Here is a 22,090-nt window from a genome sequence, read left to right on the forward strand (position 1 = left end):
TAGAGAATAAAAAGTAGTCACGGACTCATAATTATGAGATGGAGTAATCTTTGCGAGTGTTCACGAAAGATAATTATTATATGTTTGAATTGTAACCTAGTGCATTAATTGGGCACGCGCCACCCCAAATCTTTTATAGACATGACACAAATCAAAGCATGTCAAATCAAGTCAAGAACAAAAGAGACGTGTCCAGTGCGAAAACTGTCATACAAGGTGGGGTCTGGAAAAAAAATTCTAAATAACCTTACCCTTACAAAAAAAATTTAAAATTCTGTAAAGAGACTGGTTCAAACCTATGACCTTCAAACTACAAGTGTGGAGAGTTTTACCACTGCGTGGCGAACCCAAGACAAGAACGGAACAAAAAGCTGGTTGGTTCCTTGTCACTTCTTGTGAGTGCGCTAGTCATCATTATATAAGTAGCTTTGGCATACGTGAAGCAACTTCCATTGGTCGGCCAGTGGTATTCTCGAAATATACTCTTAATCATGTGTCCAAACTCGCAAAGCATTTCCTTTAAATACGACACTGCACTACTACCTCCAAAGTACAAACCCCCTCTCACTTACTCAGACACGCCACTGCCACAAAATTGTGAATTACTGTGATCTTGGTCCAACGGAGCTTCAGAACTCATCACAAATTCTAGCTCCTTGCACCTATCGTCTAACAGCTAGCTAGCCACCATCATGGGGAATTGCCTTGTGATTAAAGTCAGGAAGGAGATCAAGATCATGAGCGTGGACGGCAGCGAAGTCCTCAAGATGCCATCCTCCACCAGCAGCTTGAAGGTCCCGGAATCCCTGCCGGACGTGCTTCCGGTGAAGGCGCCGGCGGCTGTCGTCGACCCAGGCGCCGCCGTCAGGGTGAAGCTAGTGATCAGCAAGCAGGAGCTCAAGAAGATGCTCGACAAGGAGGGCATGTCGCTGGACGACATGGTGTCTCTCATGCGAAAAGAACAAGCAAAGGATGACCGTGAACAAGAGTGCTGCGGAGGGTGGCGGCCTGCGCTGGAGAGCATACCAGAGGGCAGAGATCTATAGTAGTAGCCGGGATCGTTCAGATATCAAAGTTGCAAGGTCATCAATCTCCTGCTTACAAAGTGCAGGGTACTTTTTTGGAATAAGCATAAGCAAAACATATGCTAGATAATATATATACATGTAAATGTATAGGGATAGCATAGGTGTAGTATAGAGGTATGGTAGGAGTTTTGAGATAGGGATTCTCTTCATCTTTTCTTGCTGCTCACATGCATGCATGCTAGCTTGTAAAGAAGAGGTAAAGATGATCCTGGAAATCAAGCAGGTCGTTATATATATGGTGCCATACTCTTTGTCCTTCATAGTTCATCAGCAAAGCTAAACGGGACTCATCTCAAGGGTTTCACTTTGAACCCTGTCTTGGATCTATATTATTTGGTTTTACATAATACTTATGTCATTCTGCACAGTTGTCTTTAGCATGCAGCTGGAAACAGTCTCGTTGGTGCATGCTCTGTATACCAAAGTCTCGTTGGCGCGCCGGAGCGGTGGCGGCCCGGATCTGGCCCTGCCGTGGGCGAATCCGGCCTCCCTGCCCCCGGATCCGCCGCCCCCAGCCCTTTCCAGTGCGGCGCGAGTAGGCGGCGACGGCGGCTCACGGCCATGGCTGTCGATGAGCGGCAGCTCGCTGCGGACTTCTTCCTCGCGCGCGTCGCCAACGAGCTCATCCTCCAGGCACAGGGTGTCGGTCGCATGCGGATGTAGGCCGGACAGCTGGCGCGGGCAACGGAGGAGCGCCGGCTGGGAGAGAAGCGCAGCGGCTAGGAGGAGCGCGACAGCCATGTGGAGCGCGCGGTGGCCGGGAGGAGCATGCGTCCGGGAGAGCGTACGGTGGCCGGGAGGAGCGCAGCCGGGAAGTGCGCGCGACCAGGTGGAGCGCGCTGCAAGCCACGTGGTGGTGGAACGGCAAGCGGACGCATGGTGTCGGCAAGGAGGTGTAGGCGTTGGAGGGCGCTGCGCGTGGGCAGCGGTGGAGGGCGGCGACAGAAACGAAGGTGGAGGTACAGCGGCATGGCGAGGGGAGGCGTGGCGGCGGCGTCGCTTCGGCTTTGTTGCCGTAGCTGTGGTCCGGGAGTGCCGAACCAAGTACGTGCAACGAGGGGTTGTATTGCTCTAGACAAAAGCTCTCACCGGCCTCCATGCTGGTGGACATGACGGGGGCACCCTAGAACGTCGTCTTCACTATTGGGAGCGTCATGTAGGAATAACAACCCTGCTGCACAGGGTTCTCTAGGTGAAAACTCTATCCGGATCCTGGACGAGCGATGGGAGCATCATTGGTGTCGTGCCCTCCTTGGAGGCGTCGTCTCTAGAGACCTAACTTGGTTCGTAGCATTGATGAACCATTGGTGAGGCCACAGTCGATGGCGGCAACTCCATCGCGTGGTGAGCTGAATGGGTGTTGCCGAGCCCATGTGCAGGTGATCGAAGTTATGGTGGTGGCCTGGGGTTGTTGCATGGTTGTCGGATTTAGCTACTTGAGCGGATCATGGCGGCTGACATTGCTTGGCAGTAGTCAGTGCGGTGTGGGACTACGTCAAAGGATAGCACTTGCGGCAACGGCAACGTGGGACGACTAGGCTTGCAGCGGACTGCGGCGGGTTGCTCAGCTTGGCTGGGCTATCCGGTGCGGTACATTATCGGAAGGCGGCGCAAGTGACTTCTCTGGCTTGCTGACACGGCGGAAAAGGCTATGTGTGAGGGTGAAGCAACGAGGCGAGGTCGACACACTGCGACGGCTTGGTTGATCAATGGAGATCTTGGGGAGCAGGGCAATATCACTCAACACTCTGACAGCGACAAAAGAAACGGATCCGTGACGATGGAGTACTGTGGCGGGCGTGGCGAGATCCCCACACATGATGTCTCTAAGAGGCGACGAGAGAGAGGTAAAGTCCAACGGCGGATGTGGCGAGGCCCCTGCACGTTGTGTTATCGTGACGGTGACTGCGAGACAGCTTGCGAGAGATCTGAATTCGGTGCTATCACCCTGTCAGGTGGAGAGTGATGTTACAGCGGTACTACGGCGGAAGGTCCTGCATGGCTGTGGCCTTCTCGGTGCAGTGCAGTCTACTTCTCGGTTCAACGTCGACGCTAGGTTATGCTGGGAGGTTTCGATGACTTCTTGACTGTGTGTATGGTGGTAGGGGCTGCGGTAAGGCTTCAGTTCTGTCACCGAGGTGTTGAGATGAGTTGAGTTCGGCGCATGTTGATGTTTCAATCCAACCGGACGATGTATTGTAGGTTGAGTTGCGTGTGAGGCCGTGGTGCGGCATGCGTGGATGACCCAATCCAACCAGTCGGTGTTTGAATTGTTTTTTTTTTGTTGTTTTCATCCAGTCTGGACTTCATCTTCTTTTTAATATAATCGACAGCTCTCCTACCTGGTTCATTTTGGAAAAAAAAAGTTATTGCTACGCACACTTCCATTTTTAATTGGTTAGCATGAAGACGGACACAAGTCAGTTTCGATCCTACGAAATAATCTAACGACACCAAGGTCTGTACTATCATGTTGGCATATGCATGCCAAGATCAGCAAGGCATGATGTTCTCATTGTCCAAGATTGAATCGACAGATTCACGACGAATTAGCAACTTTCGTAGATCATCGGCAGAGATATTTTGCCAAGTTCGTGATGATCTGTCCTTCACCAAAATCCAGTATGATCATGAGAATCTGGCCCATAAAAATGCCCACTTGGATCAGTGCGAGCAACTCCAGTTGGATGCCTGGCAGCCTATATAGCTAAAGAAATATCTGCCTGAAAATTGATGAGAAAAATCTACTCCGGGGTTACCTCAATTTGGGTGGAGAAGATTTCACGACTGGCCCAGCGAGCAGTCATGCATGGCCCGAACAGCCTAGATTGGACCATGCACGTAGTCGCCCTACGGTTCGGTCCAAGTGCACACGATGGGCGGGCGGCGAGTTGCCTTTTTGTTTGCCCCTGTTAAAGTTTAGTCCTTTTGGTCTCTAAATTGATAAACAGGGTGACTAAAAGTTGCTAAACTTTAATCCTAAAGTTTAGCCCTTTAGTCTTCAAGAGATTGCTTATAGGGATTAAAAGGTACCCGGAATACTCCTCATTAATACCCTGACACTGACTACCCCCCCTGCACCCCACCCACCCCACCCATCCTGATCCGTTTCTGCCTCTCTCCCATTCCATTCCTCGCCGCCACCGCACCCACTGCCCTCCTCGTCGCCGCACCCACTGCTCCCACCGCGCCCCCACTCCTCCCAAGGCCTCCGCCGGCATGCCCCCGCTCCTCCCCAGGCCTCCGCCGTCATGCCCCCGCTCCTCCCCACGCCTCCGCCCCCACCGCTCCCTACGCCGCCACTGCCCCGCTCTGGCCCATGCCTCCGCCGGATCCGCTCCATACGTCGCCACCTCCCCTGCTCCTCCTCACGCCTCCGCCGCTGCGAGCCCGCTCCTCCCCCGGATCCGCCCCTACTACCCCCCATGCCGCCACCGCCCCTGCTCCATTGGATCCACTCCCTCTCTTCCCTACGCCGGATCCGCTCCCTCTGTTTCCCTATGCCGCCACTGCCCCCGCTCCTCCCCACGCCTCTGGCGGATCCACCATGGATGGCCACTGCAACGGCTACCGGGACTTCTCGCAGGGTGCTTCTTCTTTAGCGGCTCCCGCCTTTCCTCTTTCCGCCGCCGTCCCTGACCCCGACAACTTGGACCTTCTGTCACAAGCGTCGTCCTATGCACCGGCGGCCCCAAGCCTCTCGACTGAGAGGGTGCACATGGAGAACCTTGATCTCAACTCCTAGGGTGACGGTTTCCCCTTCCTCGATGAGTACTCAGGTTACCTACAGCGGGGAAGACGTCATGGTGATGGCGGCAAATTTGGCGCGTTCCAACCTCCTCGACCGAGCAGTGGTGGTGCTGGATCTGGCCATGGAAGAAGCCTGGCTGCGCGTGGTCACTGCAGCCACACCGTCAACACTGCATCCGGTCCGCGGCCTCTAGGTTCCGGCCCCCATGTTGGAGGTCCTCCCCTCCGCGTTGGCGACCCGCCTTTGGGTTCTGTCCAAGGAGCAACCTCTGCCGGGATCAACGCAGAGGATGTTGGCAGTCATGAAAAGGTGGATGATGAAGATATTTCGTAAGTTTCCTGCTTTGTATCTTTGTCATGTTCAGGTTCATCTTCCTATTGTTTTGGTTGGTTTAGTTATGTGAAATGTTTGAATTAGAAGATCTGAAATGTTTGAATTAGAAGATCTGAAATGTTTGAACTAGATGATCTGAAATGTTTGAGCTAGTTGTTATGCTTTACTTGATCTGTTAGATGTTTAAACTGAAATCTCTTAAATATTTTGTGTAATAGAACAAGTTTGACAAGGCAAATTGGAACGAAGAGAACACATATATTTTTTGTGAACTTGCTGTTGAATAAATTCGGGCAGGGAATTGCCGTGGTGGGACTATGACTAGTAGAGGTTACAAGAATATAGCACAAAAATTCAAAGAAAGGACTAACCTCAACCATCAAGTCAAACAATTTAGAAACAGATGGACACAATGCAAGACACTATATACTTTTCACAAATGGACCTTGGGTGAATCAGGATTAGGCAGAAACCAGATGGAGAAATAATTGCAAGTGACCGTTGGTGGAAAACACACACAGAGGGGATAATTAGTTCTGGTTGGATTTTCGAGACCTATGTGTCTTACCAACCGGGACTAATGCTCACTTTTCCACTAGTGGATGTTGAAGATGTTCAGCATGTCATTTTAGAGGGTGTTGGATCCTTGACTAAAGTTTAGCTCGGGTCACATCGATGTTTGGACTTAATTGATTCGTCTCACGAATTAGCCTCATTTATGTAATTATTTTTGTTATTAACCTATGTTTAATACTTCTAATTAGCATCCAGAAATCCAATGTGACCTGAGCTAAACTATAGCAAAGGATCCAAACGCCACTTAATTAGCCCAGCGTGCTCTTCCAGGTACGGCCTGCCAGGAGGCCGGGTGCAGCAAGACGACGCTAGAGCCGAGTGAAAGGCCAAAGTTGGACTCTGCCGAGAGTCGGCGTCCTCCTCATTGGCCGACGGCGATAACGGCGAGCACGTCATGGCAATGCCACGTGGCGTCAGGATCCACCTATGACACAGTTCAAGGACGGCTGTACCTATATATATCGGCACCATTGCACTGAGGGAAAATAGAAAGGGAAAATCAAAATAGTATTCACAAATTATTTAATGTAATAAATAGAATCACATGATCTATGGCAGATGACGTACTAATATGGAATTAATTAAGGAGATCATTATACTGTTAACTCTTAGATGCCTACATGTTTTCCTTTTATTTTTAAAAATTATCTTTTCTGTTTTCTCTGATTTTTAGCTTTTTTTGGTGTCTTGAACACCACCTGTTGTTCTCACGTATGAATTTACTTATAACTATTTATTACATTTGATTGGGTGTCATATCATCCGTGCAGCTACATGTACGTATCTGGCCTTGATGACACAGATCTCAGTGTGCGCGCTTGAGTTGCTGGGTCAGTTGATCCTTGATAGGCATGTTCTGCTTTGGGTTGATAGCCCAGGTGCCCAAACATCTGTTACTGTGCCTGGTACTGATCCTTGGAGACTGGATAAGTTGCTCCCTCTGGGGTCCACAAATAAATTAAATATACTACGCACAATTTGCTGATATTTATACGTATTCATGTTCACGCAGTTGTTGGCATTATTCACCGTGGGCACAGCGTGCGCTTCCCTTGGGGTCCTGACATTCTTCATCTCCAACGATGTCTTCGTCAGGTCCGTCAACGTAAGAGCGATGATCCACTGTTTGCTGTCGTTGGTGGCAGGGGCATCCGGTGTTGTCTCGGCCATTTGAAACTCAGAGATTGCCAAGGCTCGTTGCCGTCAAGCTCAGGAGTAGGCGTTACATATATAGCTACATGATGAATAATTATTGGACTGTATTTGTGGCTAGTAGCCATATAATGCTTTGGAATCTGAACCTTTCCAAACACTTCTACCTATAATGTATATGTTTTCAAAGCATGGATAGGGGGCAATTATCTAATTAAGGGGTTGGTCTTGGAGCCCAAAACAAAACTTAGCTTTTCGATTCACATATGATGGGGAACAAAGAGAATCGAACTACGACTAACAACAACTGAGCTTGCCACTCCAAATAATTAGTGCTGACCATTTGTACATAGTATGCTTGTGTCGACTCTGACCCTCGGTGGACCAAATAATGTAAATGTGACAAGCGTCAAACCAAACCACATAAGATAATATTGGATTAGTTGTTGGTATTACATCCCAAAGCTGAACAAGTCAACGGCCAGCTCGCATCATCCTGCACCGAACACTAGTCACCTTGTGCGTTCAGTACATGGATCTGATGCTGCACCCACCACTTGCAGAGGGCACTCATCGCCAATCACCTCGTGCATGCAGTACTGATGGAGGACTCATCACCTCCAACAAGCGTCGTGTGTCATGTGGTTGGAACGAGGGGACTGGGGAGGCGGTATCATGACTCTTGAGTTAGGGCACCCACAATAGTTATAGAGACGTCAATTATAGACATTACTTATAGCCTAGCAACACAATAGACTCACTATAACATTTTATTGTATTGTGGCCCACGTGTCAGGATTTTTTTAATCATCCTCCTCCCCCTCCTCATTCTTTCTTCCCCTCTTCCCCACGTCGGTAGCCAAGAGCCAGCCCACACATGTGCCTTCGCCCAGCCGCTCCCCAAGCCAGCAGGCCAGCTCCCTCTGCTGCACAGCCGCCGCCTCCCATTCCCCATGCTCCAGCATCCGCCTCCTCATCGCCCCACGCCAATCGGCGCTTTCCTGCCCGTACGGGCCGCCGCGCGCTACCTCCCGTCGCCCTATTTGCCGAGCGGGTACTGGAGCTCGTGCTCATCACCTGTGGGCCGCGGCCATGGCAGCCTAGACCCTGCGCCCGCGCCGACTGCAAACCGTCGCCTCGGCTTCCGCGCTCACCGTGCAGTGGCTGGCCCCGCCCTTGCGCCTCCTCCAGCTACCGCCCCGGCTTCCTCACTCGCCGCGTCGTGGCTGGTCCCTGCTCCTGCGCCGGCCGTAGCCGGCCACGCTGCTGAGCCTACTATCGTCCCCCAACGTGTGCACCCCATGCTGGCCGAGCCATGGCCAGGGGCGAAGCTAGCGCTGAATTTACCGTTGTGCACTGCCTAAGAGAGTTGTAAATTTTACTAGGATTATATGGTAATTTTGAGTCTAATTAGTGGTAATATTTACCTAGTGCATGTGCACCAGGAAGAGACAACATGGCTTCGCCCCTGACCACGGCTTGCCCTACCTCATCCCGCGACGGCGGCCCGGGCGGAGGTGCCGCGCCAAGGTCGAGCTTCGCATGCCGGACTAGCCCGCTGCAGCCTGGGCAACGCGTCGGAGGTGGAGCTGTCGAGACTAGAGCCTGGAGCTGGAGGGAGAGACGCAGAGATGCGAGAGGGAGAGAGAAGACACGTGGAAAGGCACGCTATCAGCTCTCGCTAGTCTCAGCAACAGCTGCTTCTTCTCTTTCGTCCACCTAGGACAAAAAGCTGACCTGGACATCATGTAGAGAGCATGTAACGGCCCGTTGCGGCTGCCCCAAGGATCACAACATGAGGGCTAGATATCATTGTGATATCACGCGCCCCATGATATATCTTTAAAGCTTGTAGCTATATCGTCTCCAATAATATGTTTTTTCGCTATGGATGGTCAAAACTTTTTTTTTCCTGTCCTAGAACAAAGTGGGCTTGTATTTGAGATAAGGAGGATATCCAATGGAATAATGGATTGGTCATTAATGATGTGTCTACATTCCACAAGACACAAGAGTAAACACGATGAGTTGCGAGTTGAAATGTGCACGCAACAGTCGAGCACAGTACGTATCCATGAGAAAGAAGGCGTTGCGGCTGGCCTTCTGGCGATGCCGTTGTCCGTTGACAGGGCACGCGCGCGGCGCCATCTCCGTTGAGTCGGAGGCGGCGGATATTCTTGGAGGAGCCATCGGGGAATGAGGCGGCGGGTTCCTGAGCGCATCGGCGTGGCTCGCGGCAGTGGCGAGAGATTGGTGATTCGCCACGTCCGAGGACATCCGCCGCCTAGGTGCTGACCACCGCGGCACATGCTTGCCGACTGTAAACCCGGCAACGCTTATTAGAATATTTGATTGATGAAACGTTAGTTCAAGATGACAAATTACCTTTCAATATATGTTGCTGACTGCCTTTGGTGTTCAGTAGTTGCACCTTATCTACTAGCAGCGGCCAGGCATTTGAAAGAATTAGCATCTTGTTCAAAGAGAATCTTTCAACCAATAGTAATTGGAAGCTGATGCTAACAAATTTCTGACTTGTGCAAGATTATATGACTAGCTTTCTATACATGTATTAGCTATTTCGAAGATTTTACCTCTGCCCATACATGAAAACCAATTTCTTTTGCTGCATAGAAGTATATTGTTTGGTGTTGGTTATCGAAGACATGGTATTTAAATGCTCTTTTTTTAAGTGTCGGTGATTGCTCTGTGTCTAGGACTGAAGATTTACGCTTACCTATGTATGAACATATGTTTCAGCAGTGCTGTCAGCTTTGCTAAGTGTGGGAATGCAGCAAGACATTGGTGTGCATTTGTTCGAAGGCTGAGTTATGTGCTTCTGGTTTTCATGGAGAGAACTTGAGTGTTATATTCTGATGATCAATACCTCGTTATTCATCTGCAATGCCTCACGAATCTTAAGCATTGTATGCTCAATATTTGTTCTTCACATATAACACTGTTTTTAGGTTCATCATCATAGGCAAACTAACCGAAATACAAAACTGTAACACACATAATTCTATTTTTCCATCTAATTAGTTATAATACCTTTTATTTCTATAGAGAAATTGCCCTAGTATTATATTGGCACATCATCATAAATTGTTCGTTTTATTGGAGGGTCTACCAATTAATTCTTTAATGTGTTCTCCCAGATGAATTGACTAGTATAGTAGTTTTCCTTTTTATCAATTGCCTTCTTTATAGTTAACCTGCATAGGTCGTCTTCACCTCCCAATCTTCTCTCAGAAATACCTTCGTACATGTATGCATTAGCACCTCATGTTTTTGCAGCCACCGGAAAACTTTGTTGTGCAATTTACTTGAAGCAGCATGGTTTACCATTGAGCTCTTACCTGTCCAAGTCTGCCCTTCTACTCCCTCTGTCCCAAATTACTATTCGTTTTGACTTTTCTAGATACATGACTTTTACTATGTATCTAGATATAGTATATATCTAAATGCATATCAAAAGCTATGAATCAAGAAAGCCAAAACGAATAGTAATTTGGGACGGAAGGAGTATTAGGCAAGTACAGGTACATATATATTGATCTAGCATGTATAGTACTTTTGCGATTTGTATGAAAGAAAGCAAAAAAAAAAGCAGAGAATCCTAAGCAATGAAGAATCAATTTCTGTATGTTAAATTTAGCACATTCCTTCAAAGCTTGGTACAATATAATTCAACTATCAGCTTGGTACAATATGCAATGGTCAGCTAAGTTAGTACCACTTTAGGTGTTGCCGTTCCTTTTAGCGCATTCATTAATTATAGAAAAAATTTCTTATTTGACACTAGAACATGACTTAATTTCTTTTTTGACACTGACAAATTTTCTATCATATGGCACTGAGTTCTATCTTTTATTCCTTATTTAAAATTTTCGTCACTTTTGTCACTTAAGTCGAAACAAACAATCATAAAATTTATGATTTTTTTTATAATAGAACAAATGAAGATGAATCCATTTTGCTTAAAAACACACATGTACCTTCTACCGTTTTCAAATTAAAATTCACCAAATCTAACTACTTTTGAAGCATATTTGAACTTTTATGGTACCAAAATACTTTCCAAAAATTATGGAAAATAACTAATATTCCTTGCAAGAGATGTATTCATTTATAAAATTATTTTCTATCATAAGTTACATAAATAATTACAAGGTTCTTTTAAATTTTCCCAAATTTAGGGTTCTTCACAATTCTCTATGATTAAGTTTTGCTAGAAAATAATTTAATAAGTTCGAGCATCTTATGTGAGAAATATTAGTTATTTTTTAAAGTGTATTAGTGCCATAAAAATTTAGATAATTCAAATTAGCCTAATTTGGTGAATTTTAATTTGAAAACCATAAAGGTATATGTGTCCCTTTAATAAAAATGGATTAATATTCATTTTTGTATCACTACAAAAAATTTCATGATTTTTAGAGATTGGTTCACCTGACTTAACTAACATAACTGAAGGAAGCGTCAAATAAGGAATGAAAGTTAGAAGTTGGTGTGAAGGGGAAACTTTTCAGGATTAAGAAAGGAATTAACCCATCTTCCAGTGACACTAAGGAATTTCCTCTTGATTATAGCAGGCTGATCGAGGGAATGTACAATTTTCTTCTCACGATTATTGAATTCGTACCCAAGACCAGGTCATAATTGATTATTTAATTCGAACATGGTTATGGTTTTGATTTCATTTTCACCTTAGACGAACAAAGACCAGCTGTTATGACGATGTTTGACACTGGGAACATCAGCTCCCTATCTATCTAAAGTGAAAAATCATTCTGTCGTTCTACGATTCTTCTTCTGAATTTCATCCCGATTAGTTTAGCTCATTTAAATGTTACTCTTTGCTTACTTTGTTCCTTTTCAACCAGAATATGGGCACTGCCTATTCATTTAAATGTTACTCTCATTTAAATAGCTCATTTAAAGCATGTGCCTTTGCTTCCTAATAAGAATTAGGATACTAATTTGGTCCACCTGAAGGAAACAGCTGCTTTAGTCCCGGTTGCTTACCAGTCTCAATTGCTTTAATTTTTATGTGTCATAAGAATCTAAGAGAAAGTATTCATGTTTCGTCGGTTATTATATATCGTTATATTGCTTAGCTTAACTTTCATACAATTCCCTGTTTTCTCGATTATATGATCTGCGTGATTTTATTACTTTGCGATGTGCAACATCATGTCTAATTTAGCAAGCATATGCGTCCATCTTTTCTTGGAACTTTGCTGCAGGTCAGATATGAAATGATGCCTGCTTACAGGCTGGACAATACAAAGGAGAATAGGAGAATATATACTACGGATGCACATTATTGTTTCTTAAGCTGATATATGCTTTGTAGTTATGCTCATAGATTGATTTAACATGTATATTTAAATGTCACAAGTATTCTCCGTGTATTACTTGCATACACGGGTGCATCATTTTTCAATTTTATTTCATTCTATTCAACATATACTTAGCCAAGGTGCGGTTTTCCATATTCTTTTCGTTTACTGTAATGAACATTGAAATTCACTTGAACCTTCCTGAACCCTAATCAGTAGTTAGCTACAAAATGTTTAATGCTTTTTGCCAGATAATGTAAGCGTAGGTATCTATGAAATGCAGTGTCAAGGTCAATGAAATTGCAATAAGTACAATCATCTAAACATTCCTTAGGTCAAAGAACGCATAGTAAAATCAGTAAAAAAAATTTGAGTTTTTGACAGAACAATTATTAGACTCGGCTTCACTCAGCGTATCAGAGCATATGTATAGGACAGTCCAATTTTTGCCCAATTAGTATGGACGATCAAATCAAGCCACTGCAGAATCACACTGCTCACACATCGATCAGCGGACAATATAGTTGACTATTAAGGATGGGACAATGGCAGCGAAGCTAACGAAGGATCTTGTCATGGCGCTTTGGAACTGAGTGCAGTGCTCCATCGCACATGTTTCAATGTTGATGCGGAGGTACCAGCACTACAATAAATCTACCGGTTTACGACGATATAAACACGTTTTTTCTTATAAATCGAGCGTCGTAAACTGCGAATAGTGACGTTCCATTTTAGTACGTCGCTAGATAATGACGAATGAAAATTCATCCCACGTGTCATCATAAAACTATTTTGGAGGTTGCGCCACATCGGACAAGAATCCAACATAGTTTCGACGTGGCAGGTGTGTTATGACGATGTTAATTCATCACAAATTGAAGCCCGGTTCATGTAAGAGCCTTTATGAGCCCAATTTTGTTGGGCCATTTTTTAGCCATTTTAGGTTTCCGCGCTATTTTTTTGGCTGAAAAATGTTTGTTGCATGCTATATTGGTCCGTTTTTTCTAGGTCCTAGCCATCTAACGAAGAGTCATTATTACATTTTTACAGTACCATATTGGACTTTTTTTGCCTAGCCCATTATTGTATTTCGCACTGCCATATATTCAATGTTGCCTGCTGATCACCATCACAATCACAGACATAAAAACAATTCATTTCCAACTCCCATATTATTCATATCACAATCAATGAATAGTTCACCAGCAACAATAATGCAACATATAACAAGTTAACCATCAACAATACAACATACAATAAAAGTTCATCAGCAACAAACAACAAGTTCACGAGCAACACACTTCAGTTGAGAGAAGGATTCACCTGGCTCTGACTAGTGCTGAAGTTTATCAGGCTAGAAATCAGATAATGCAACTGCTTTGTGGTGTTCTTCAAAGCTTCGAGCTCTTCTGCCTTAGTCTTCAATGTTATTTCTTGTGTTTCAGCCCTCAATCTCAGTGCACCTAGACTCCTGTTTAGCAATCTTTTGCCGAAGTTGTGCGCCCCTTGTTTCTCGTTCTCAAGATCAGCTTGGATTTCTTCTACCTGTAGAGCAGTACCAACCCTAGTTCTTTTCTTCGAGGGTGGATGAAACCTCTCGAAATGTCCTAAATTGGACAACTTCAGCCACTGCTTCAGCAGCAGTTGATTGGCCGTCTCCAGGTTGGGTAACAATTTGTTGAATTATACAACAATTAGTTTCTTTAAATCCACCATGAGATATGTTTTGGAAGTGTACTTATTTGGTTTGTAGATCTTAGAATATTTTATATAAACTTAGTTACAATTGGAGAAGTTTGAATTAGCACAAACTAAAACAACTTACAAGGGAGTGGATTGTTAAATGCTATTTCGACCTCAATTCAGAATCTATCGCGAACTGAGCGTAGCTCATTTGGTAAGGTTCCTTGTGATGGAACCTGCCCACCAGAATTTAACCGCGTTATTCTTTTAATAGTAGGTGACATGCTCCTCGACAGTAGAATATGTGGAGTATCTAACATCACACTTGTCCATCTCATGCCATTTTAATTTCAAGCCCAACGTGTAAAGAAGCGCGACAGCTTACATAGTTACCTCATCCGTGTCTTCTGGTCCCGTCATCGTCGTTTACTTCTTGATGCATGCCTGTACACGTACGCCTAAGCAAGATCCATTCACTTCCGTGTGAGCGATTATCAGGAAGACAGGAGCAGATTGACGCTGGATATGGAAACCACGGCACATAGATAGACACCGACACATTCTCCGTCGTTGAGTAGTTTGCGCATGGTCATGCAGATCTTCCTACACGCATGGCTGTCCGCCAAAGTCACCAACCCATTGAGTGCAAGACGATGGCATGGTAGTGGAGATGAAGTACAAGCAGAGAAACATCATGCATTTGCCACCTGAATACCGACGGAGAAATTACTGTCAACATGATACTGCAGGGACAATGAAGTAGGCCAAAACTTGATGCATTCCTTTGAATTTTGTAGGTACTTGGCGTACATGAATAAATAATGCACAAATAACTGTACTGCCTAGAGCACTAGACTCATATTTTTTCTGCAAATATTGAGCCCTCTCAGTTCCACCTAAATGGTTCCTTAATGCGAGTGATGCACATGCATGTCCTCCATGGTTCTCAGCTGTGGTGCCTCACCTTCATCCTTCTCGAAACTTGATCGTTTTTCCCAGTTATAGCCGCTGCAAGATTAATGCCACCTTCAACGTGCAAAAACAATCATCACCACCACCAAACTTACCGACCACATACATCAAACTCAACTTCCATCCAGCAACCAGCAGCCATTGGTCCCTTCTTGTACCGTTAACAGCATCTGAATGAAGTCCTGTCACAAAGAAACAGGAACAGAAAAGCACAGCATAAACATAATAGAGCATTTTTTATGCTTAAGGCAGAAGAGTTCAGATTCTATACATGCCTCTCCACTTTCTAGCCTCTTTGAGCTCTATTCAGTTTTAGGCCTGCATCACCTTTCAAAACCAAATTGAGTCACATATTTCATCAACTTTGCAGATCAGGACAGTTAAAAAATGATAAAACAAAAGAACACACATAATTTGGATCATATCAAAACAGGGATTTAATTAGACAGGGCGAATGTATAGAAAGCAAAACCTCTATCTGAAATGCCATTTCAAATCACTTCATCTCCACTCAAGTGCACGTTCTCAGCAAGAACTTCCCCCTCTAGAAACTCAGCACAATTGCTGCTCGTCAAGCTTCTGATTCCCTCAAGCTTTGTTTCATCCTTCTGAGCCACACATTCTGAAGTTGTGTGCACTTCCATTGTCTCAACTGTGTCAATTACAACATCAGATGTCAAGTTACCAGGCTTGCTAGATTCATCAGCCAAAACAACTGCTCCCATTGCTGCACAGCTTGTGCCTGATGCTGAGGTGTCCTCGGATCCATGTGATGAACTAGTTAATTGTGTTTGTTCAAAAGTTATATCATCATGTGATGGAGAAGTCTGAGCTCCGCTGAAAAGGGCACTGGAAACTAATTTCACCGGACTGTCACATAGGACCTTACTAACACTATTTCCATGATGAGGTGGGGTTTCCTCACCAGGTGGGCTTACTAAAGCCCTTTTTACAGATTTGCGAAGTTCCACATGGCCATCTCCATCAGAATCGTACTTTCTCTTAAGCTGAACCCCCAGATCTGGACTCAATGTGCCATCTCCATCAGACTGCTCTTGTTGGTTTGCATGCATCGTAGGGGAGGGTTTCTTGTACCCTTGCTCAAATACATAAGATGGGACCTGCTCCCTACGGACATGGGTGACAGCCAGATCCATCCCAGGCTTCCACAATGAATACATGCCAATTTCACGCATAAATTCATCTACTGTCCCACGGATATCAAATTGTTGACCACATTTTTTCAAACCCACTTTCCTTGATAAGCCCATGTAGAAGGCACAATGTGCACACTCTATTGCTGGATCTGAATACTCACATGGGTAAGGATGGCACTGCAGAATTCCTTTAGTATCCCGCTCAATCTGCATTTTAGAAGAAGAAATATTAAGGAAATTATTCTTTGCAGTAAATTATCGAAAATAACCATGCTGTTTATGTGGACTCCATGTATCTAACGAAGAAAAGTAAGAGCATTTAAAGATATGGTGTACAGAAGTAAGAAACTCAAAAGGTACCTTCAAAGTAAGTTGTCTCAAACGAGACTCAATCCATCCCTTCCAAAGCCGAAGATCATCATCATCCTCTGCAACTATGTCAACCACTAGAAACTTTCTATATGCTTCAAAGAAATGGAAAGGCTCAAATAAAGCATCCCAATTGGCCTTATTAACGTCGATTTCCTGCATGAAAGGTAGGTAGTGAGACCATACCAAAAATATTAGCTCTCATGTAAATTATCAGGTACAAATTAATGCATACCTGACAAATTTTGTTGCCAAACTGAAACTGCTCCATTATAACCCTCAGTGTGCTGGTTGAAACATTGTAGCTAGAGTTCATGCATGGGTAGGCTGGAGTGATGATAGGCATTAGATGGTTTCTATCACGAGGATTTTTGCGTGGATCCCATATAGAAAAACCAAGATCATCATTCTTAATCGCACATAGCATCACTGGATTTGGCCATTGCCACTGGGTAAAAACTCTGAAGAATCTAGAAACCAGCATACTTGGCACAGCATTAGGATAGAGTTGGCAGACACGAGCAACCAGAAGAGCCCAGTTGACACCCCCAAGGAAACCAGTAATCTGACAAGGAAAATACTTTAACATCAGAACAGTTTGTTTGCATGGACAATCTTCTTTTAATTAGTGGTGGTTTCCAACTACAAAAGAAACTTTGCAGCTAATTGATGATAAACTCATGCTTACATTAGAATAAACACCCCTTCTCTTTGCCCAGTACTTCAAGCATCTGAGTGTTGTCCGGAAGTTCTGCAAAGCATAAATTTTGGTATACTGACACATTGGAACCAGACCCTACAGGAATAAAGGTGGGAGGGGGATGTTTCATATAACCTCAGCATTTGGAACAAGTCGAAGAATCTGATCTGCCACTCTGCATCCATTAAGGCTTCGAACAGTTGCTTCATCAACATCACAAAGAACAGATCCTTGAGAAATATCAAAATCCTGCAGCAGTAGAGCAAGAAAATAATACATCCATTTAACAAAATTTAGCACGTGCATATGTGTTTGACAGTTTGAGAGAGAGAGAGAGATCGCACGGTAAATTGTATCAAATCTCCACTCTTTACAAACATGGGTATAAAGACTTTAGGAAGGCTAAATAAACAGTTAAAGGTATACATTTTGCCTCTCCCATCATCTTAAAAGGCAAACGGTTACCCAAATGGATTGCATCAAGGTTAAGGAAAGCATTGTGAATGCTATTCAACGGCGCTTTCACATTAACAAATGTACATGCTGAACAATTCAGGTGTATCATTTTAAGAAAACGGGGATTTTAAAAAAAAACGCCAAAAATATATTACAACTTCCACTCCCGTTACACTCTTGAAAAGCAGGAACTATAGAAGATAACCTAAGTGGCTAAAACACCATCTCAGGCAGAAGGTATATGTCATGAGCAGGAATTTATTCAACAAGTGTGACAGAACAAGGACACATCAATACATACAAATATTCAAATGAATGACTTACTGCTGGTATTTCTGAAGGAGAGAGGCTAGCATAGAGAAGGTCAATTGATATCCCACGAAACTTAAATTTCAAAACAGGTACATGAGCATCAGGTACAGGTTGCAACTCAGTCACTTCTTCCTTTTCTGCTAATATGCCATGCAGTGTGACAAAGAAATCCTCCTGTAGAATATTATTATTAGTATCCATCATAAATCGTTATGGAATCTATACAATAAATAGCACAAGCAAATTTACCTCTCGGTTCACATATGAAGGTCCAACACAAAGGGTATCAATATCAGCTCCAGGTCCATGAACCTATTAAAGTTAAAAGAAAATTTACCTTATAAAATGTTTCATACAAAAGGAGAGCATATTGTATCAGTACTTCACGAAATCAAGTAAAAGGGGACAGAAAACCTAGGGAAGGATGTTTTTTATGCCTTACATAAATTTTTCACCAAGTTAATTTCTGTGATGCAGAGGAAAACTGGTTACATAATATAATAGCTATCAATGAACCTCTACATTCTAGAACCCATTATTCCTGCAAGTTAATGCTAATAAGCAGAAATGCAACCTGTCCAAAATTTTGCAGTATCCCAGTAACAAGTATGTGATTGGACTGTTTATCAGAGGTACACACAATAGATAACCACTCTCAGCAAATCTGGGAGTACCATTGCTCTTGAACACGTATAAATATTATTTCGTTGAAGAAAGAAAATTTTAAACCCCATAAGCAGTACTGATCTTGTCTACAAAACAAGAAGTGCAATCTGTCACCTTTCCTTATATCAAAATAACAACTAGCAAAAAATCAAAACCAGCACTTTATGTTCCAGTATAAAATTACAGTCTACTGTAACATTCCTTTATTTGTCTACTTCGTAGCATTCTCTATGTTCTCTGGAGTGTAGCTAGTAATAGGTTATATACCTTCTAATCAACTATTTATCTCAACGGCAATTCACAGTACTTGCTTAATGCCATTATGTCAATTTAATGAAAAGTGGAGTACCAAACTTGAAAGCACCTACTAGTTCATAAGTTGCAAGCTCTTCTGCTTATGCAACACATAAAACAAAGTCTGAAGTTCTGAATGCTGAAGAGCTATTAGAAAAGGCCTAAGCAATAAAATGGTTTCTATTATAGAACAAAAGGAGAAGGGGAGGAGCTAAAATACATGTATGGAAAGTAAAAGGTAGCAATCTAGGTACATACAATTATTGGGACTTCAATTCCATTTAATAAGACTATTCAGATGCAAGGAGTTGAGCTTTTTTCAATAACGGAATGGCAGGAAAAGTTGTTGCTGGCAAAAGAATTAAAGAGGCAGATACCCCCAATCTGTAAGACCCAAAAGTGAAAAGGACTGCATTTGCTCGTTCAACCAATTGCTCAGCATATCCCTTCTTACTGGTCAACTGCTTCACCCATTCCTTGACTATCTGTAAATTCAATAGAAAGTATATGTACAGGTTAATGTATGATGCAACACTTCAAGCAAAGATTGTTCGAGGAAAAAAAAGAACACTTCAAGCAAAGATTGTTCGTGAAAAATAAACACTTTAAGCAAATATAAATTAAGAAGGGGAAAAAAGGCAGCAAAACAAGGTCTGGTATTTCTACAAAGTAGCAATGGAAAAGAAACTATGTTTATCGACATTCTACTTTGCAGTTAATGAACTGAAATGCTCCATAGCAAAGCATATAAGTGCTGCAGAAAATACTATCAATGGACATAATCATGTTGGTTACCCATTAGGCAATCTTTCCTTTTCAAAAAGGTTGAAACCAAAACCATACAAGTACACGTGTGCAATGCTGCCGCAGCAAAACGCAAAACGGCAGTACGCACCATACAGAGCTCAACTAGATAGCACATATTTGCATATTCCCTTCTAAGTTCACACTCAACTTCAATTATGTCTGAGATTGTCAGCCTGTCAGTTCCTGGGTAAACAAGCAGCATGTAGATAGCGGGCAAAACAGGAAGTAAGGAATTACCTGACCAATCTCCGACAGCACCTCTTCCCGCTTCGCAGACTCCTCCTTCCCCTCATAAAGGCCAGCTTCAACCAAAAACTGAAACAAAGTTTTCCATCAGCAAAACAAAAAGGAACATCATCACAATGCAGTTCACGACGAGAACCGTAAGCAGCAACGAAGGATAACCTTCTCTAGCTCGGCCGTCCTCTGGAGATCCGCCACCGTCGGCCCGGCTAGGGACAACGGCGGGTCCGTGCCGGCGTACCGCTTCGGCGACGACCGCGCCGCCGCCCTGCCCACGCCGACAGATCCCGCCATTAACACAGCCCAGCCGCCTCCGCGCGCCGCACGACCCAAGCAAGCTAGCTAGCAAATCCCTAGAGACCAGTAATCCGCGCCACGAACCCCAAAATTATCCGCTAAATCGAGCCTGCCCTCTCACCCAATCAACCGGTGCCCCCTGGATTCAAAACCAACCAGAATCCGCGCCTCCTGGCGGGACACTAGCCTGCCAAATTCCGCCCGCAAAGTTCCCCGGCGGTGCAGGCGAGGCGGAGCCCTCCCAGAAATGCAGGGCAGCGCTACCCGGGGCGGCGGCGGCGGGCGGTGGCTGAGGAGGAGGATCGCGAGGAATGGAAGAGGAGGCGGACTGGATGCAGGAGAGATTGGTTTGTGCGCACAGGTGGCGTGGGCAGCGTGCGTGTTTGCGGCGGAGGGGAGGAGGCGGCGCGTGACAGAAGCCGTGTGGGAGGGGGAAGCTTCGCCGGCTGTGGCTACGAGTCCAGACGTCCAGGGCGCGTGGGTTCCGCGGCTGGCAGGTCGGCCATGCCACTTTACGAATTGTTTCCATATGTGGGCTTACTTTCTTGGATGGACGAATTTCCAATAGAATTGGCAAACGATGGAACATGAAATTGATTTAGGATAATCCATTCCAGTGGAGTACTCAACCAGGTAAAGCACATGTATTTTAGTTGTTAAGCAACAGTGCTACACAGCACAAAAGTAGCGTGTGCATATTGTTAACACCGAGTTTTTGCCAGAATCAACCGATAAAGATAAGGTTCTCACGTCAGATGGACTTGCAGAAGAAGATACTGATGACCCTGCGTTGCCCAAAAACAACCACGGGTGACCAGATTTCAGAAGCCGATAGAAGACTAAGGGGATCCAATCCGAAGCAAAACCGACTCTACTAAATAGGAAAAATGTGGAGATTTATCTTTAGTAGTTTTAGATTCGTTTGTACTTGTTCATGTCGTAACCGATTAAGATTTCAGCTTGCTCCAGAGTATAAATATAAACCCATGAGCCTTATATCGAATAATCATCAATCAATCAATACAATCTTTCACGTCACGCCGTCAAAACCCTAGGAGTAGGAGTAGAGTAGAAACCGGCGAGTTTCTTCTTGCCCGTAGGGCTGCATTGGTTTCGATCTCAGGCGAGTTTGTAAGTACCGTCACCCGATCATTATGTTATATGTATCAGAACTTTCTAGGCCTCGTCCAATATTCTGATCTCTTATCATGTGGTTAGTTATCGAGTTAACTTAGATTGTAAATAGTACTTTCTAGACTTTGTCCAATATTCTATTTATCTTTGATGTTGCTCATAGTTATCAAGTTGTTTGGTTTATTAAGTTGCATCGTATCGATCTCTTAGTTTTATAAAGCGCTCACAGTTATCGAACAGCTTAGATTTGATTAGGTTGTCTTTATTGGCTCATAGATCTTGTTTAAGCATTTCTCAGTTATCTGATCGTATCGGTTGGTTAGATCTGGCATGATTTACTTGCTTTATATGCTAGGTCCGATAGATCATTAATCCTACCCCTCGCATTGCTATCCGTTGTATCCTTAACGTTAAAACGCTTCCTACAAGAGCCGATACATCGGTTGGGTCTTATCCACATATCTTTGTAGTGGGATGCCGTCATTAAGCCGATGGCGGGGCGTGCAAGGCCTTGCTACCACGAATTAGTCTATTAAGTTAGTGGGTTGAAGTTAATACCCTCTCAATCGTGTACAGTACACGACTCATGACATTAATTAGATCTGTTGGCTTAATTAGCTCATACGTGATAGGTAAGAGATCTTTACTGTTATGTTCTAATCTTTTAGATTAACATATTAAGATCGTGTTACCTCGTTTAAGTTCAATACACGTCTCATGACATTGATTATATCTGTTAGTTTATTTTACATGCT

At 44.2% G+C, this 22,090-nt stretch overlaps 2 protein-coding genes across 10 annotated transcripts; one reads left to right on the forward strand and one right to left on the reverse strand.

Moving 5' to 3' along the window:
• Window positions 1-542: 542 nt before the first annotated feature.
• LOC117843290 (uncharacterized) lies at window positions 543-1,348 on the forward strand. Its single transcript, XM_034723860.2, has one exon. The coding sequence runs from the start codon at window positions 693-695 to the stop codon at window positions 1,044-1,046; it is 354 nt and encodes a 117-aa protein (XP_034579751.1). The 5' UTR covers window positions 543-692; the 3' UTR covers window positions 1,047-1,348.
• A 12,037-nt stretch (window positions 1,349-13,385) lies between these two features.
• Window positions 13,386-20,658, reverse strand: LOC117848245 (nuclear poly(A) polymerase 4). 9 transcript variants are annotated; one of them, XR_011898621.1, is made up of 12 exons: window positions 20,067-20,658; window positions 19,899-19,976; window positions 19,232-19,339; window positions 18,144-18,206; window positions 17,907-18,068; window positions 17,262-17,375; window positions 17,115-17,177; window positions 16,662-16,991; window positions 16,418-16,582; window positions 14,893-16,264; window positions 14,322-14,635; window positions 13,386-13,901 (listed from the first exon to the last, which is right to left on the reverse strand). XR_011898621.1 is itself a non-coding variant. In XM_034729584.2 (10 exons), exons 1-10 carry the CDS (start codon window positions 20,196-20,198, stop codon window positions 15,392-15,394), a joined length of 2,088 nt encoding a protein of 695 aa, XP_034585475.1. In that variant the 5' UTR covers window positions 20,199-20,658; the 3' UTR covers window positions 14,689-15,391. The 9 variants fall into 9 exon arrangements, 1 of the variants encoding a protein (XP_034585475.1); XR_004638852.2 differs by lacking the exons at window positions 13,386-13,901; window positions 14,322-14,635 and having other exon boundaries at window positions 14,689-15,082; window positions 15,176-15,218; window positions 15,373-16,264; XR_004638853.2 differs by lacking the exons at window positions 13,386-13,901; window positions 14,322-14,635 and having other exon boundaries at window positions 14,689-15,082; window positions 15,172-15,218; window positions 15,373-16,264.
• Window positions 20,659-22,090: the final 1,432 nt, after the last annotated feature.

This window comes from Setaria viridis, chromosome 1, assembly GCF_005286985.2.
Source record: "Setaria viridis chromosome 1, Setaria_viridis_v4.0, whole genome shotgun sequence".
Taxonomy (NCBI): Eukaryota; Viridiplantae; Streptophyta; class Magnoliopsida; order Poales; family Poaceae; genus Setaria; species Setaria viridis.